Below are 19,468 nucleotides of genomic sequence, written 5' to 3'. Positions count from 1 at the left end.
TTACCTGCTTCTCGTGGCCGATATGATAACCGATCATTTTGGTGGTCAAACGACAAAGGTTTAAGGTCACCGTCACCTCACGAACGCCTTGCTTGTTAAGGCGATATCTCAAGAACACCTGGACGGAATTTCTTCCATTTTGCCCTAAACGTCCACTTGGACCCAAGGATGAACTGATTAGATTTTGGTGGTCAAATTTCAAGGTTACTGTGACATCACGACCACTTGTTGTTTCAATGCATTAAATTGCATTAATTGATCCTGTGATCATTTGATGACACATCATTTGATGACACATACAGAGTCTCAGTATGAGTAGATCCTGTGATCATGTGATGACTCATACAGAGTCTCAGTATGAGTAGATCCTGTGATCATGTGATGACTCATACAGAGTCTCAGTATGAGTAGATCCTGTGATCATGTGATGACTCATACAGAGTCTCAGTATGAGTAGATCCTGTGATCATTTGATGACACATACAGAGTCTCAGTATGAGTAGATCCTGTGATCATGTGATGACACATACAGAGTCTCAGTATGAGTAGATCCTGTGATCATGTGATGACTCATACAGAGTCTCAGTGTGAGTAGATCCTGTGATCATGTGATGACACATACAGAGTCTCAGTATGAGTAGATCCTGTGATCATTTGATGACACATACAGAGTCTCAGTGTGAGTAGATCCTGTGATCATTTGATGACACATACAGAGTCTCAGTATGAGTAGATCCTGTGATCATGTGATGACTCATACAGAGTCTCAGTATGAGTAGATCCTGTGATCATGTGATGACTCATACAGAGTCTCAGTATGAGTAGATCCTGTGATCATGTGATGACTCATACAGAGTCTCAGTGTGAGTAGATCCTGTGATCATTTGATGACACATACAGAGTCTCAGTATGAGTAGATCCTGTGATCATTTGATGACACATACAGAGTCTCAGTATGAGTAGATCCTGTGATCATTTGATGACTCATACAGAGTCTCAGTATGAGTAGATCCTGTGATCATGTGATGACTCATACAGAGTCTCAGTATGAGTAGATCCTGTGATCATGTGATGACACATACAGAGTCTCAGTATGAGTAGATCCTGTGATCATTTGATGACTCATACAGAGTCTCAGTGTGAGTAGATCCTGTGATCATTTGATGACTCATACAGAGTCTCAGTATGAGTAGATCCTGTGATCATGTGATGACTCATACAGAGTCTCAGTATGAGTAGATCCCGTGATCATGTGATGACTCATACAGAGTCTCAGTATGAGTAGATCCTGTGATCATTTGATGACACATACAGAGTCTCAGTATGAGTAGATCCTGTGATCATGTGATGACTCATACAGAGTCTCAGTATGAGTAGATCCTGTGATCATTTGATGACACATACAGAGTCTCAGTATGAGTAGATCCTGTGATCATTTGATGACTCATACAGAGTCTCAGTGTGAGTAGATCCTGTGATCATTTGATGACTCATACAGAGTCTCAGTGTGAGTAGATCCTGTGATCATGTGATGACTCATACAGAGTCTCAGTATGAGTAGATCCTGTGATCATGTGATGACTCATACAGAGTCTCAGTATGAGTAGATCCTGTGATCATGTGATGACACATACAGAGTCTCAGTATGAGTAGATCCTGTGATCATGTGATGACTCATACAGAGTCTCAGTATGAGTAGATCCTGTGATCATTTGATGACTCATACAGAGTCTCAGTGTGAGTAGATCCTGTGATCATGTGATGACACATACAGAGTCTCAGTATGAGTAGATCCTGTGATCATGTGATGACACATACAGAGTCTCAGTATGAGTAGATCCTGTGATCATGTGATGACTCATACAGAGTCTCAGTGTGAGTAGATCCTGTGATCATTTGATGACACATACAGAGTCTCAGTATGAGTAGATCCTGTGATCATGTGATGACTCATTCCACTCTCTCTTTTTTCCAGGTCCTAACTTGAAGACATTATGCAAGCTAGCCGTTATTCAGTACAGTCTGGAGCAGTCAGGACTCCCACATGACATCAGGTCAGTCCACCATACTCTTCCTCACATCTTCCTCTCAATTGTTAGCACTACAGTATTTGGTCGCAGATTTGTATAATAATAATAATAATTTAATAATATATATAACAATATGTCTCATTGTTGCTTTTACTGTGCTTTGTATTATGCTTTCATCATGGGCACCACTCTTTATCTCTTTCCCTATTATTATAAATCTATTTTTCAAATAGGCATAATTATGCTTTATCCCTGGTGTGCGATCATGGATTTCTTGTTCCTGAAGGCATAATTACGCCTTATCCTTTATTGAATTTTATAGAGTTTCACAGCTTTTTCTGAATCAATTAGTTAAAAATGGTACCCCAGAGTAAGTTGTGTGTTTTATTCCCACCAAACCAAAAAAAAAAGCTATGCCCAAATTGGGATTTATATAGTGAACCAACTGTTTGGTGAGCTTCTACATCCCTACAAGACCAAATCATTATTACCACATTGTAAAAAAAAAATGGAGGAAAAATGTCTGGGCCCAGCTAGCAATTGATGCAGCCGGAGGTTGAAAGAGCTGAATTATCTTTTGTTGAGCTCAATTAATGTTACTAATGGATCTGTTGGTTGTATCCTGTCTAGACAGGATATGGTAGTCGCTAGCTCAGTTGCTGGCTCTTGCAAATTGGCTGCAATTTTGCTCTCTAACTCAGCACTTTCTCCCATTGGCTGTTTGAATTCATAATTTGGCTGTATTAATTCATGAATCATATAAGTTGTTTGTGCTGTGCGGTATGCTCTGCATGTGTTTGCAGGGGTTCTCAGGTTCACCTGTCACCACACACACACACACACACCTCTGTGCTAAGCTCATGACTAAGCTGCAAAACTTAAAGAACTGACTACAAATGTGGATTTCACTTTTTCTCCGTGTTTATTCTTGTACTGACATAAATAATAAATAAATAAATAATAATAAATATACAAAAAAATTAAAAAAGATCTTTGAATGAAATAGACGAATTGATGAAGTAGACTATAATGTCCATGGATGGGAGACCATGGTGCAGGAAGTGGTGTTGGAGGACCAGTAGGAGGTGGTCTGTCCTCTGCTCTCATGAATAATCTCCCCCAATGCCCCAGGGCAGAGACAGGGACTCTGTCCTGTGAGTGAGCACCATCCTTCAGATGAGACGTTAAACCGAGGTCCTGACCCTCTGTGGTCATTAAAGATCCCATCGGCACTCTTCACAAGAGCAGGGGTGTAACCCCGGTGCCCTGGCAGGCCTTCCTTCCATCTTGGCCACCTAATCATCCCTCGATATCTGATTGGCACGTTCAGTCCTCAACTCTCCACCGTGATAGGCTGATGTGTGGTGAGCGTTGTTGCGCAAACTGGCTGCCGTGCTTCACCCAGGTGGGTGCTCCACATCGGTGGTGGACGGGTTGAGTCCCCCCCCCCCCCACCCCGCATATGTGAACCCATATGTGAAGTGCTTTGAGTACTTAGAAAAGCGCTACATAAATACAATCAATTATTATTATTATTATTATTATTATGAGAGAATAAATGAACCCCTTAGGGAAAAGGGCTTCTTTTTTGATTTTGCAGATTGCAATCAGTGAGCACTTAATCTTCTTCTCAAACAGACTCCGTATGGCTCATTGATGCAAGCAGACAGCCAGGTGGTCCCCCCCCCCCCCCCCTCCTCCTCCTCCCATGATTATGTCTTCAGATCTGTCATCAGTGGCAATAACCAATCAGGCGATGATGGCACATAGTGACGTCTCTGGTTCGTTGACGATCTCTCCGTCTCTAGCAGGCTGCGTCGTAGCTTCACCTCAGCTGATGTTGTGCGCCAGCTGATAACCCCGACGTACAAATTCCATCAAAGCGTGGATGGCAGCCAACACAGAGATAAGAGAGAGATAAGAATCACACGGCTGTAACAAAGAATATAGCAAGAGGTTGCGACAATGGCCCCCTGAAAGATGTATTCGGTATATCCAAATTGCTGTCCACCAAACAATGTCTGCCTGGTGCACTTTTGAGAAATTGAGATGAACTATAGAGACTAGACTGCATGGTGCTGTGTAAGGTACAAGCTTAACTACTGTAGGCTATAAACAGTACTGTGGTTTGTAACACCTCTGCTGTCACATTAACCCTGATTGAGTACATGAATTACAATGGCAATAATTCCGTTGTTTGAGGTCTTTAAACAAAGCAACAACACAATTGTTAGCAGCAGTTGATGTTGAAGTGAAAGTAAGTGAAACTGAATAAATAAATAAAAGTATGTTTGCAAAACTCCTGATCTCAAACTAGCAGAGGCAAGCAAGATCAATAGACGCTGCTGCTGCTGCCTTTGTGTGTAGGGGAATACCAATGCTAAAAGCAGGTGGTGTGATTGGTCACATGACCAATGCGTCCCACTCTCCCTGCAAGGTTGCACATTTTGAAATTGACACAGACAACTCGCAACAGTTTGATAGCACAAATGTGATGTTTTGCTTTTGTCACGTAATCATCACAGTATTGAGAAGTTGTAATCACTAAGTCATAAAAAAAAATATTTTTGAATGCAAAATTACATGTTGAGAAATTGTTTGCCAAGTTTGCAGCTATTAAAACATTTCCTCACAAATTCATGTCCCCTCCGCCTGCCTCCTGTGGCATGTTGAGAGAAGTGTTCCATGTTGTGTTTTCAAATTATTTCAGGTGCACATTAAATTCAATCAAATCAATTTGTCCATAGTTGAAACTGAGCAACGGATGCAATAATAACAGCACACAATCCATTAGAAGCCTAGAGCCATTTTGGCAAATCACTTGGTGATTAAAACGTTGGCAAGTTGAAGTCATTCAGTTCACACATTCTTTTGAAACGGAGGGGATCGCACCAAAGTGACTTTTTAGGGGTGCACCCCGAGGAACTTGATACTAATGACTCCCCGTCCCCTCCTCATTTCTCTCGCACCAGCACAGCCACCTTGCACGCTCGCCCACTCCCGAGTTTTGCCGTTGTGTTTCTGACCCTAAGAGGCGTTTGGGGTCACAAGAGTCCGCTTGACTCCCCCACTGCCCCTCGTTGGCATCTCCAGCCCTCGTGCCAATCTCCCCTCTTAAAACACACACGCGCACAACGCGAAAAACGAACAAAGCGATCGAGAGGGAGTGAGCGTGAAACCGGAGCCAGTGATAACAATCTGGAGCTCGACCTCTGACCTGTCGTCAGGTCAGCACTAGGCCCGCTTGTCAGCCCCTGCTCCCGGCTCTCGTGTTACAGCAGGCCTTCCCCCCCCTCATCTGTGCCCACCTCGCGGGGCTCAGGGGGGCTGTGGGTGAAACGCAATGTCGTTACAATATTTGCTTAATTGAGTGTCGTTGGCAGTCGCTTTTTAGATTCTTCCACATTTCGACGAACATAAAAGTCTGCAGTGCCTTCTGAAATGCCACAAAAACATAATAGAACATCAAGATTGCCTTTAATAAAGATATCCGATTCAGCTCTGCCTGAAATCCTAAAAGAAGATTAACCTTGCCTCTGGTTCTGTCTGTTCTGTGCCCCCCCCCCAGGTGGGAACTGGCAGCCATGACCACCAACAGCAACATCAGCAGACCCATCTTCTCCTCCCATGGCTGACGGCCCGCAGAACTCTCAGCAGAACTCTGTTTCAGGATCCCATCTTTCTAATCAGCTGAGCTCCGACTGAGGGACTATTTTGTACAGTTTTGGATCTGGATTGGATTAATGTTCCACCTTCTTGGGTATTGCTGTTGCCAAGTCAAAACTGAGCTCTCGTTAGTCTCCAAAATGTCCTGCCGTATTACTTCCTTGGACTCCATGGGTTTCACATATCTATCAAAGGTGCTTGGCTAGGGTCTCCCCCCCCACCCCCACCCCACCCTATACAGAACTCAATGAAAATTGACTTGTTTAACAGTATTACAAGCTAAAGTTATTTCCCCCTGGCACCTGTTCAGTGGCCCTTTTCTCTCCTTTCTAGCTCCTCTAGGAATCCAATCAGCCTATGATAATCAAGGACTTCTACACTAAGCACAGGACAAGACAAGAACTTCAGCCAAAGGTCTTGAGAGCTAACCTCTCTGTTCTGCTGCGGAGGCAGAGATCATCCAGATGTCAACAACACTCAAACCGTTCTGAACCCTCTTGTTTCAGACGTCCACTTGAAGAGACTGAGGCGATTGTGAGTTTGTATAATCTTGCAGTTCTAAACTCGGTCACTAAACCAGTTTTATAGCACCACGCGTCCAGCAAATGACAATGTTGTGTACACAGTATAGGGAGCCTACCAGGCAAACTTATTACCTTGGCATTGAATGCCCGAATATAGGGGGGGAAATCACAATATCTCTTGGTGTCTAACACTTGTGAAATGGTTCTGTTTAGAATGGCTTCCCAGGCTTTGCTTTTAGTGACTTGATCATAGCTTGGCTAGCAAGCAACCTGCTGCTCTTAAATGTCTCAAAGGTGATTTGCAAAAGGCTGCTGAGGCGAGCGGTTTGTCAAATAATCAGTTCCATCTACCTCACCTCAGTAGCATGTGTCCGAGTGGCGACAATACTGCGTTAAGTAACGCTTCCCATACATTAGTAATCCAATTTCCCCTGGCGGGAAAGAAAAAGCCCACTCACAGTGATGTGAGTTAGTTTTTTGTGGCTGTATATTGTATTCCTCTCAACACGTTTAGTGGCATTGGAAGAGCATTGTACGACCCACCCGCCACAGATCCCCCCCCCCCCCCCCCCCCCCGTAGTTTGTTTTTCAGTGCCAAATGTGGAAGGGTATCACGATACAAATAGAGAGGCCAAGTGACCGCCGACTTCCTGCTTCAGCACTGTACCAGAGATTTTCATCCGCCATTTATTTTCCCATAGAGATTTCGTAAAATGCTTATAAAAATAGTTTTACTTTGTCAAACCAAATGGTTCAGATATATTTAGAAATAGGAGAGACCACAGAACATTTCACTTGGACTAAAATGTAAAAGAAATTGCGGATCTAAAGAAAGTATTTTTTCGATGTTTTTTTGTTTTGTTTTGTTTTCTGAGTGAAATGTTCTATGGTCTCTCCCGATTCTAAATATAGCTGAACCATTTGGTTTGACGAAGTAAAACTATTTTTATAAGCATTTTACGAAATGTCTATGGGAAAATAAATGCCGGATAAAAATCTCTGGTACAGTTCTGAAGCAGGAAGTAGGTGGTCACTTTGCCTCTCTATATACTGTATACTGTGTCGGTGTAAGCACGTGGTCCTACAGTATCTACACATGCTGCATCCAAGTCAATCAACGGTCAACGATATGGGCTACGTACCTCTGCAGTCACCCTGATCCCTTGATGCGGGGGGGCTCATGACTAGTATGCATAATGTAGTTCCCCCGGCTTTATAGACAATCCTACCGAGTCGAACAACACTCGCGCACGCTCCTCGTGACCAGCTTATTCGCAGTACGGTGCAAAACCAGGAAGTTGCGTACGTGTTTTCGTGCGCAGCCACAAGCAAAGCTAAAAGTGATCAGATGTTATATAGATGCACAAGGGCTGTTATTAGGTGCCACTCAAGCACCATCCATCTAGAAAATGTTTTGGAATTTCTGAAATTTGAGATATTTATTCAGGTTATGTCTTTTTTTTTTTATGTTTATTTGATACTAATGACTAATTTAGCAAACACAATTTTGGAATCCAAATTTGAAATGAGTGATAGGCTTACCTTTTATCTTTATCTATTAGTTACTTTCTATAATTAAAAAAGGAAAAAAATGTATGGCTTAAATGACTGAGTGGGGTCTTAATGGGTTGGTGAGAATGACTATACAGGCAGTAAACTTGTCATTGCTGCCTTTTATTTTACATGGATATGAATTGTTTCAAGTCCTGAACAAGCCATTGTACTGTATGTATAAAGCCCAACACTTTGCAAAACCACCATGTGAATAAGTAACATTTTACCACACTTCTTGTGTCCACATAATTGTGATCTACATCAGTGGTTTCAATCTGGTGTTTGGGATCAAGTCCTGCTGGTCTTCTGTCCTCCTATGTATTTCATTGCATTCACTTTGCATTGAAGGTGTAAATCCTGCATTCGATTGTTAGAATGAAATCCAGCAGGACTCTGACCAGGACTGAAAACGTCTGATCTATATCATCAATGTTTACAAAATGTACGTGAAGTAAAGCAGTAGAAAACAATCTTGTAACGCAGGAGCAAGTCACCAGAGTAGTACTGCACTAAAGCCATTCTTGGCATGTCAGGCCTTACAGAAAGGAGACATTTCAATGCTGCTTTTTGCCTAAGTAGACTCCAGACTTTCTGGGAGTTTGGAGGTTTGGTCGCCCAAACAATGTCTGAATATTGATGTTTTTTATTATTTACAGACCAGTGGTGCCAATGTGACTCAGTGAGTCTAATACCCTCTGTACTGCACATAGACATGGACATAATGACACGGGCTCTACCACAGCTACTGCAGTGACATCACAGGGACGCTTATCACATGTCCGGACACAGCGTCACGTGACAACAAATCTTTTGGATTTTTGTCTATTTGTTTTTCTAACCTGTGGAGTGGAGAAGGAACTTTTATTTCGGGACTTGGTCCTTTCTTGTTGTAACGAGTGTGTGAAGATTGCGGGCGATGGTAGTTTCAATCAAGAACTCATCAGGAGTATGGAGTAATATTAACATAAAGGAAATGACGATGTAGAAGCTATGGTCAAAATAAAATAGCTGCACACACCTCCGTGATGGTCAGTCACCTCCAAGACGGCAATGTGAATGCCAATCACTATGAAACAATTATCTTGCCTAATTACCTGGGCATTCCATTTGTATGCTGGCAATGGAAAACACTATGTCATTTGCAATTTCTAAAGCTACTCAATATAATGTCATTTGACATGTTCTTGATATGGCTTTAGCAGAATAGCACCATTGTCAAACTGATCAAACTACTAGTAGCGCGTCACTCTTGTTTCACTGGTTGGTTATTCTGCAAGATATTACTTCCAGAAAGGAAGAAATCACTCAGAATTACAGTGTATTTGGTATTCATTTGCTGAGTAGAAATGCCTGTGACTTAACTGATCTCAGGTCAGGAAGTGCACTCGACTGTGCCAGTACAGAAGTACCAGAAGCCTTCATTGTTCTGTTGGTGTTTTCTTTGGTTGTACCATGTTCTGTATTTAGGGGTTACATGGTTCAATAATCAACAGGAAAGAATGCATAAAAAAAAGGATAGAACAAAGTATTGAGTGTGTTTGCATTCAGGTTAGAACTGTGCAGCCCCTCCCCTTTTTTTTTTACATTTATGGAGGGGGAAGCTATATCTGCCTAGGTTGGTCGAGATTTCCTGTGCAATATGCTATATAATTGTATAAATAATAAATTTGAAGCAATTTGATGTGTTTATTCGAGTATCCCTTTCTACTGTGTGGAATACATGCAATACCTCTACTTTTTTTTTTTTTTTTTTTTTTTTTTACTTGCATTACTTTCGAACTGGGTTTAGTCCATGTTGAATCGGTCATATGAACCAGTGTTGCATTCCGGCATCTTATTGTCAAGGTTGGAATGGCGAAAGGTTAAGTGGCTTTATTTCGGTGCGTGTAGCTGTGCCTATTATCACACTCCTTAGGGAAAATACTTAAAAACTAACTTTTTGGTATTCAAAATAATTTCTGAGAATGAACTCGAGATCATTCCGACTTGAAATTCCCAAATCTGGAATTATTCAATTCAAAAATAAAACGGCATTCACTGAAATGAACAGTAATTTTCCAGTGGATACTGTATGAATGATTTGTTTTTCCACTCATTGCGAAGTTGTGGGTTTGATTATGTCCTATAGGAGAACAAGATGTGCCAGATATCTCCCTGCTGTGAACTACCCTAAAACCATGGCGTTGCGTGTGTCACTTCCTGGTCTCCAGGCCTGTGGACGCTGCCAGAAAGCCTCTGCCCCAGTCGGCCTGTCTGTCTGGCAGGCAGCCCTCCCTCACCAGCCACTTCAATGGGTGCTCTGGGAAAAGCATGGGTACCCCCCAAACCCCCCTCTGTTACCCTCCAGACTGCTTAATGGGGACGCGTGCGGCTGCTTTGGGATGTCCCATCATTAGAAAGTAGTCTCACCCTGAACCCCAGCAGCCCCAATCTCTGCTCCTGTGGGTAGCAGCAGTTTGTTGCTGTCTGTCACCAGCCCGCTGCTATAAACTCAGTGTTATCTGCAGTGTTAAGTGCAGCCTACAGACGTGGAGGTCAGCCTAAAAGCGAGGCAGCAGAGACACCCTGTCCCGCCACACACAGGAAGTGGGCCTGCGCCGGGCCCTGCGTCTGGCCCCGGAGCCCCAGCAGGGTCAGCAGCAACGCAGGCGCTAATGCAGGGAGACACTCAGCTAAATTGCTCTCCAATTTCCCTTTAGGTCCCAGAAAATCCCACTGACCCTTGAGAATCAGTCTGAGGATTTGTTCGGAGTGATTTGTTTTGTCTTGTCCTCCTGTCCCCCCCCCCCATCCCATAGCCTCACTCAAGTTCTAGTTCTCTGCTCCCGGCACTGGTGGAAGCTGTCCCAATTGGGGGATTTTTGAAAAAGAGGCACTGGAAGAGCACATGAACTTAAGAGTGTATAAGCTGTAGATCTTAAGCATGCCATGCAAACACAAGGAACCGTTTCACAACACACTCTAAAAGTGGGACAATACATATTCTGGGCCAAAATATTTGACTGGTATTCTAAAGCCTACAAAATAACCCTACAACCGGAGGCAGAACTCGCCATCTTCGGCTGCTCGGAGTCCTCACTGAACTTCCCTACAGCTGTGCAACAATCTCTGACAATGGGGACAACAGTCGCCAAAAGACTCATTCTGAAGGAATGGAAGTCCTCTTCACCTTCTTTTCAGGTGTGGCTGATGGACATGATCTCTGTTGTACAGATGGAGAAACACCGGTCCCTGAGAACCAACACGCTTGGGAGGTTCTCAACTATCTGGGACCCGTTTTTGGCCTACTTCGACGAGGTTAAGAATGACCAGTAACTGAGGTTAGGGGTGACGGTTTGCTCGCCCAGCTGGTATCTCATGGACCCTTTGCGCGGGAACCCATGCACTTTTTTTAATATATATATATAAGCACATATAACATTATGCGGCTGATAGCGCCATGTTGCAATGTTGATGTATGTTTTTTTTTTCTTTCCTTTCCTGTGTCTGAGCCTGTTTGTCTTGTTTGTATATTGTTCTCTAAAAATTTAAAATAAAATATATATATAGGCTATATAAAGAAAAATGGGACAATACATGATGCTGGCACAATACACCTTATATGTCCCCCCATTTTAGCAACAACAATAGCTTACATGACTGAAACATACTTGCACCTCAGGTCCCTTTAGTGTAGATATTTGTATTAGATGTTTGAAGCACCTTGCTGCATGCATCTGATGAGAAACAGATTTTCTTGTAACTAGTGAATCTTTGAAATGCTTTATGCTTTTAATTAGGGGGTTCATATGAATAGTAGCTATCCATGTGTTAAATGTGAAAACATGTTGACGGACATGCTAAATGCATGCACAAATGTGGACCTAATTTATGCATTAATTAGCACATGTATCGACATATGTCTTCATAATAATAATTAATCGAATTATAGACTCATTAGCGCAACTGGTAGGCTACGTTTGAAGTAGCCTAGTGATTATATCGAGTGTCTTGATCAGTGGTCTTGATCAGGTGCGATCACATTTCTAGGCAGTGGCATGCTCCAGACTCTGCGGCCCTCTCTAATCAATGGCCCTTAACGGCTTTCGACGCCAGCCTGTCGGCAGTACCGACCATACTGCAACCTTGACTGGTAAAGGCTATCGTCACCGGCCACCTTTACCCCCCGCAGCATCCCAGCTCTCCTCAGTGGGTGACCGTACCTGTTCAGGGGAATGCACGGCTGGCCTGTTAGCATTATCATGACGATGCTTTATCTTTTCTGATTGGCATCAGCCCATCGTCGTTGCGTCACTGCTGCCCAGATCCCTTTTTTCAGCAGCAGCCAGCAGGGGTTTAACTGAGTGAGTAATTCACCGTTAAAAGCCTTTGTAGATTAAACTGCTAAACTGACATGTTCAAAACTCTTTGGAGTGAAACGATGACAATCCTGGTTTCCTGCTGTTTTGGAATGGGTTGTCAGCGACGTATAGGCCTACTTTTTGTTTAATTCTCATATTCCCCAACGAAAAATGACTATTATCCATAATAGCCTCCTGCAGGGGCTAATTATAGTGGGTCTATAACGACTTAATTAGTTTATGGTATTTTTTTATCTGCTGTGTTATCACTACTCAGAATATCCATATGACATATGTTTTCAAGGTGCAAGGCCAGCCTGGGCCTCCCAGGGGGGCTCCAAGTAGTTTCAGGGGAGGCTCAGTGAATGGAACCAGGAAGTGAAAAAAATATGGAGAAGTGAAAAAAGATCACATAGAATAGCCTATGTGTGTGATGTGGTGAAAGAGATAGGCTAGTTCAGAGACAGTAGTTTTGGGGAATTTGACAGTTGCCTTTTATTTGTTTTCCAGAGTCAACCAATAAATGCCTTCAGATAGACCTGTAGGCTATTTGGTGTAGTCTGAAGTAGGCTATGTCAAACAATATCAGGCTAATTGTTGAGTGTCTATAGACACTATATATGGGATCACATAACATAGCTAATCATAATCCCATAGGCATCCAATAATGTTTTTCTAAACTTTGTCTGGGGGGAGGCCCACAGTCTCAGACATTTGAAATCCCTGCTATGATATTAGGTTGTGTGTGTGCGTGCGTGCGTGCGTGCGTGTGTCAGAGAGAGAGAGAGAAAGAGTGAATGAGAGTGAAGTAGCCTAGGCATATTCTATTCTATTCTATTCTATTCTATTCTATTCTATTCTATTCTATTCTATTCTATTCTATTCTATTCTATTCTATTCTATTCTATTCTAACCCTAGCTGGTCCGAAATAATCCCTTGGCTGATTGAACATAAAACGACATTATTAAAATATTCCAGCGTTAATTAACACAATAATTGTACACATCACGGACCCATAGCTGTAAATGAGGCTATTACAGCGCCTACGTGGTGATTAACCGTTAATAGGCGTGAAAAAACAATCACATTGCCTATTTCTTAATGGATGGGAAAGTGCGCCACTCTGTTCTGGCCTGCGGAGCGCTTCTCTGCACGGGTCCAATCTGACTGCTTATTTTTAGAACCCGCGTAACTAAATATACCTATCCCTCCGTCGTTTGTCCTCGCGTCACAACAAGACCCATATTTCTTCTCTTTTTTTCTCTGCCTCCCCCACCGGCCGACTGGAGGCTGAGGTATCGACTATAAAAGGATGGACACTGCGCTTGACATGCACAGATCAGCATCTTCAGCCTGCTAAAGGTAGGAGAGGACAATCTTGCATCTTTCTGCAGCTCCACCACTTTCTCCACACACTGGAGTTTCACTATTTCTCAAGCCAAACTACTCATTCAAAACTGGGATTTTCTAAATGGAAAAAGATTGGATTGCTTAAAGGCAAACAAAAAATCACTAGAATATTTGCATAGTAGTCCTTATAATGCGAGTTTATAGTTACCTCATACTTTTATTTTTATTTATTTGATTTATTTTAGCTAGGGCATCACAATATTCCTATTAGATATTATATAGCCTAAAGCTTAGAGTGTCATGTGATATTCTATCATTTATTATAGGTTGACTGTTTTTGAATTAGGCTATTGTTAGTTATATTAGGCTACTATAAATTGTCACTTTTTTTTTTTTTTTTAATAATACAGTCAGATATAGCTTATATATTTATGATTGTGTTTATGTTTTACACTAGGTGGCCGCCACATCACCGTCAAAATGACTATTTGGTGCGACTCCTGCAAATGTCATGTCAGCACGCCCTGCACCTCGCATCACTTGCTTGTGGATCACCACCGAACAGTCTGCAGAAGATCCAGGTCAGTGAAAGCCCCTTACCCTCATTAGCCTAAACTCTGTCCTCTAGTGGCTGAATCAACACATGGCTTGCCACAAAGTTACGACCTGAAACTTTGTAGCCTCTTGTCTAAGCCAGGGGTGGGCAATTATTTTTCCTGTATGAAAAACCAAGATTGTTTAAATATTGTCATGCTGTAACCTCTAATTTTACAACTAGAAAACCCTGTGTACTTCTAGGGTTTATAGCCAACTTAGTCCTACGATGGTGTTCAGGCTAGGATAAAATGCAAAAACATGGGCAGGGGGGAGGGGGGGTTCACTGCAATACTCCTTTAATATTCCTGTTGAGTCTTGTGGTTCTCAATAGTGAGTGACATTTTTTTTAAATCTGCTGTGAAGTACTATCACTATAATACCCCAGTACATTATACAGTATTCATAGGGACTTGGAAGTTTTCCTGGGGTATTTTAATAGTATCCTTTAAAGAAAATATATAATAAAATCTATATAATCCTTGTAATCCTCTAACACCCCATTTACAGCTGGTTTTTAAATGCAAGCTGTATCTGGATAAGTGATCTGGATAATGATAAAAAACGCATGTTAATGCAAAGGTGTAAATGCAAAGGCAACTTATTATCAAGATAACGTATCCAGATACAGCTCACATTTAAAAATCCAGGTGTAAACGGGCTGAAACTGCTGTAAGCTGCAGGGATTCACATTGATTTAATTTGTCCTTTTGTGGCACTTTTTTTTCTCTGCGTCTGTGACGTGGGGGCGCCCTGCTCCAAGGACACCTACTTAAGGCAATGGAGGAGCAGTGGGAGCCCCGCCTCCCCCAATTGTTCGACGCCCACACCGAGACACTTGTGGCTATAAAAGCCCCCCGGCTCTCTCTGGATAGGCCCAGACAGATGCTGATCACACAGACCAGTCTGTTGAGAGTCCTCATTTTCTGCTGCAGACACGACTCAGCAGTTTCCATAGGAACCCCTTGATATTCAAAATTCATTTCAGCTCGTGGGGAACCAGCGCCAGACCCCTCGGGCACTATTGTGAAAAAGAGGCATGATCAGTTCAAGCCAATTATTCTTTTTTGCATTTTTTTGCGAAAATTGTTTGTGAAATGCGAGTGTAGCAGAGCAGCGAGAGGTTTCACTCCCCCGGCTTTAGTTTCCTCGGCGTCCTCCTTCGTCCGACCCCTGACACCGGTGACCATGCTCTCTCACAGGTCCACCAAAGGGGCGTCCAAAGCTCGACGGGACCACATCAACAACGAGATCAGGAACATGCGCGCTCTGCTGCCCATCACCCAGGACGACCAGGAGCGTCTGTCCTACCTGCACTCCATGTCCGCCATCTGCACCTACATCCGGAAGTCTGTTCTCTTCCAGGGTAAGTCCTCAACACTTCGCACAAGTTCCAGTTACTCTTTTAGCATCTGGGAACTTCTCCTGATCTAAATTCAGGCCGCTTGGCTGTCAAAATGGAAGTTGGCAGCACCTCGGGGGATATACAGATTTAAAGATGGCAGATGTGTTCATCTGCACACTCGGAGATGTATGCAACGGAGCCGAGCCTGAACTCTTTCTTTCCCACCTGCAGGATTCCCAGCTGCGAAGAGACCCGGCTGCTTCCTGCCGTACGAGGCCTTCCTCCAGGCCCTGCATGGCTTCGTCCTGGTCACCACCGCCCGCGGGAGGCTGGTCTACGTGTCGGAGAACGTAGCTGAATATCTGGGTCACTCCATGGTGAGAACATTTCATTTCCGTTGACAATCTTTTTACTACTTCTTATTTGGAGTGTCTTTTGTCCTTTTCCCTCACTCAACATGTTGTAACTAATGTTGAAACCCGTACCTTTCCAGGTGGATGTGCTTCAAGGAGACACATTCTATGATTTGGTGGAACACTCCGACGTCGATACTGTGACGTCAAACCTGAAGATTGACAACAACTCATCAGCAGGTAATATTAAATAGTCTAGTTTGTCATTTTGTATATCATTGCCAAATAAATGATAGGTAAACATGTTGGAAGTGATTTTTCCATCGCCCTTTCCCTCCTTGCCAGAGACTGAAAGCTTTAGCTGTGTGTTTTCCTACATGGTGTCTGGCAACATAAAATGCAGTGTAGAGATTGACAATCTTCTCAGCAATGGTCTCATTTCTTTACAATAATTATACTGTCTCAAAATGAACGTGGTAATGAGTTAATGTTAAAAACATTTATTATTAACTACCCTATTGCCCTTCTTCTTCTTCTACTACTACTGCTGCTGCTGCTGAACAACTAAACTACCCGACTGTAAAACCTCTCATGTTTTGTTTCCTCAGAGAGGAGCTTTGTCTGTTGCATGCAGACCTCCAAGGCGTTCAGGCTCCAGCATGGCAGCTGCTGCTCCATGCTGGTGCGTGGGAGCTTCCAGCGTTTCCCCCAGCCCCGCCTAGCCTCCACCTCCACCTCCACCTGTCCCACCGAGGAGCGTCTGTTTGTGGCCCTCTGTACGCCTACGGTCAACCGCCTGCGGGGTGCAGACTCAGCCCACTTCTGCCAGAGCTTCAGCAGTGTCCACAGCCTGGACATGACTTTCACCCGGCTGTCTGACAGGTAGGAGCGAAGAACGCCATTTTAAACGGACGACGTTCGATTGATTGTGTTGACAGTGATGCAGTGTTCCATCAGAGATGTTCATCACGACTGTTTTCTTTTTCCAGTGGTTTTTATTTTCTGGGCTACTCGGCTGAAGAAATGTCTGGTCGATCTTGGTACAGTCTTCTCCACCCTGAAGACCTCTCCACGAGCGCAGACTCTCATAAAAGTTTGAGTAAGTATAGAATCCGTGGAATGAAAAATGTGTATTGTTCTGGTTTTTTTGATGCTTTGGACGAAAGCTCCTGGCAATGAAAAACAAGTGTTTCGGTTTCAAACACATACTGTTAGCTAGCTCAGCATTTGGAAGTTGAAGACATGAAATACTTTCCACAAACTTGCCCCCCTTTTTTCTTTTACGACAGCAGCCCTGAGGCTATTTGATCATAGGTGCATTCTTAATTTCTCTCTCTAATGAAGCAAGCAGTGTGCATATGCTTATGCAACATAACAATTATGTTGTACTAAAGGGGCAAATGTTTTACTCAAATGTTTGCTTAATCTGGCAAACATTTTGAAAGACTCCAGCAATTATATTGGATGTTCAAAAAGTGCTCATTTTATGAGAATGGCTGTAGATACTTTATAGTGTTTATTTAAATGTCTTTCTCAGTTTCTATGCCTTTTTCAGACTTCAGTATAGTATGAAAAACGTAATCAGATGCCTGGTGTGATTTCACCGTGTGTGGTGTCACATTTCACAGTTCACCACTGAGGAAGGTGCATGATGATAACCATGAGTGTCTCTTCTCTGTCTGGTCCAGTGCAGGCAGATGAGGGCTTCCAGGTGGAGATGGTGCTGAGACTCCAGCACAAGGATCAGTCTTGGACCTGGGTCTACGTACGAGCTACCAAGGACTCTGGGTGCCAGGAAATCAGCTGCACTAACTACATCATCAGGTATGTGGAGTTACTGTACTTCACTGACCTTCACCTGAGCAGATTGAGTGTGTAAAGAAATACTGGTTCATGAATTGAGAATGAGTATGAGAATCACTTGTATTGCCACAGTAGGTAATCAGATTACATAAAACGAATTTGAGTTAGTGTTAAGTATGTAATGTAGCGGTCAACATCAACCATCAGAAGACGAAATCAAGAAATAAAATGACTAAAAATCAAAAAGTGCATTCTAATATATTCAACATACACAAGAATGTCAAAGGCCCTGAGTGATAAACAGGAATTTACAAGACAAAGCAAATACACCATCATGTGAAAAACACTGCCTTTACTTACACAGTCCTCTTGCTTTTACAGTGAAACAGAGGCCAGGTTTCTCCTGCAGAAAACCAGCAGCGATGCCTTCAGACCGTCCTGTCAGGCAAACTCCTGCCCCTCTGCAGCTGGACAGACGACCCACACTCAGGGCCCCTCTGCAGCTGTACAGACGACCCACACTCAGGGCCCCTCTGCAGCTGTACAGACGACCCACACTCAGGGCGGCGACCTCACGAAGCCTCTTAAAAGGCAGCGGACGTCTTACAGCCAAAGCGAGGAGCCCTGTGCCAAGACTTGGAGGGGATATGAGCGAGACACCCTCTACGTGCAGCACGCCTCCCCCCAAGGTGACATCTCACCTGGCCCCGCTCCCTTCACCCCTCCCTACAGCCCGGCCTCCTCCTCCTCCTCCTCCTCTTCCTCCTCCTCCTCCTCCTCCTCCTCCCCTGTGTGGGAGGACGCGCTCAGCCCAGACGCCCTGATGGATGTGCACGGCTACACGGATCAGCTGCTGTCCTCCCCCGAGAGCTCTCCGTCCTATTACTCCTACCCCGAGGTCGGCCCTGCCTGTCACCAATCGCCCTCTGACTCCTTCCCCGCCGAATACACCTTCGTTCACGGAGGCAGCGGCGTGACCGCCGCCCGCTCTCCAGACGCCTCTTTATCTCCGGCCTATGACTTCTACGCTCGTTTAGTCCCAGATGCCGCCCTGTCTGCGCGGGACGTGTGCGAGAGCCCCGCGGACAGCGGCCTGCACCAGGACGACTTCGGCCTGCCGGAGCAGCAGCCACAAGGGGGCAGCGCTTTCCAGGCGCATCTGGTCCCGCACGGCCTCCTCACCCCCGAGCCCTCCCCCACCTCCTCCTCCCAGGAATCCTTCCGGTACAACGAGAGGGAGCAGGTCGAGATCAGCATCCTGGCTCAGCAGATCTCCTCCTTGGCCAGCAGCTTTGACATGTACCGCACCCTGAGTCCTCCTCTCTCTGCGTGTGACTGGGCTCACAGCAGCCCCCCTCCCCCCACAGTCGTTCCCCTCAAGCCGGAGCCGGTCCTAGACGACGGCGTGTTGGACAGCATCCTGAAAGCCCTGGACAAGGTCGCAGGGATAGGCCCCGGTGTCCTTTCCTACAGCTACCAGCAGGGGGCGTCGTGTGGAAGGACTGTGATCCATGAGCTGGACCAGGAGCCCCTCCACCTCTCGCCCTGCATCCCAGAGGACTCGCTGCCCGCGGAGCAGTTCTCCCCAGCCTGCATGGACCCCTTCACTTACCAGCTGGGAAGCCATCACACTGGGTTGCATCAACTCAACTACTGTCTGCACAGTAGCCTCCAGCAAGGTACTTTCTAACATACAGTCCAACTAATGTTTCTCTGTTTAGGCTTTCTTTCATAATGTTTAAGTTATCGATATTGAAGCTACATGTCACTAATGTTATTCTCCCTCCTCTCTTTCAGATGGACTTGTTGAAGAAAACTTGTACTGAAATAAGTCTGTGACTTACTGTAATACCACTTGTATGACATATTGTCAAGGCAATCATTCCTCACTGGATTCAAAGAAGAGTT

At 44.2% G+C, this 19,468-nt stretch overlaps 2 protein-coding genes across 3 annotated transcripts in view; both read left to right on the top strand.

Annotated features, from left to right (window-relative positions):
• Positions 1-9,338, top strand: part of klhdc3 (kelch domain containing 3) — a 43,000-nt gene extending 33,662 nt beyond the window's left edge. For both annotated transcript variants that reach the window (XM_083658352.1, XM_083658353.1), the window contains exons 10-11: positions 1,976-2,054; positions 5,599-9,338. In XM_083658352.1, the coding sequence (XP_083514478.1) occupies positions 1,976-2,054; positions 5,599-5,665 (146 nt within the window). In that variant the 3' untranslated portion in view covers positions 5,666-9,338. The remainder of the gene's footprint in view (positions 1-1,975; positions 2,055-5,598) is intronic.
• A 4,607-nt stretch (positions 9,339-13,945) lies between these two features.
• npas4l (neuronal PAS domain protein 4 like) lies at positions 13,946-19,250 on the top strand (the record flags this gene model as incomplete). Its single annotated transcript, XM_083658282.1, has 8 exons — positions 13,946-14,046; positions 15,262-15,425; positions 15,636-15,781; positions 15,898-15,997; positions 16,366-16,639; positions 16,747-16,856; positions 17,446-17,581; positions 17,942-19,250. The coding sequence occupies 8 exons, from the start codon at positions 13,946-13,948 to the stop codon at positions 19,248-19,250; spliced, it is 2,340 nt and encodes a 779-aa protein (XP_083514408.1).
• Between the last annotated feature and the right edge of the window lie 218 nt (positions 19,251-19,468).

This window comes from Poromitra crassiceps, assembly GCF_964638095.1.
Source record: "Poromitra crassiceps genome assembly, chromosome: 22".
Lineage (NCBI taxonomy): Eukaryota > Metazoa > Chordata > Actinopteri > Beryciformes > Melamphaidae > Poromitra > Poromitra crassiceps.
The sequence above is the reverse complement of the archived record's forward strand: the minus strand, read 5'-3'. Positions and strand labels throughout refer to the sequence as shown.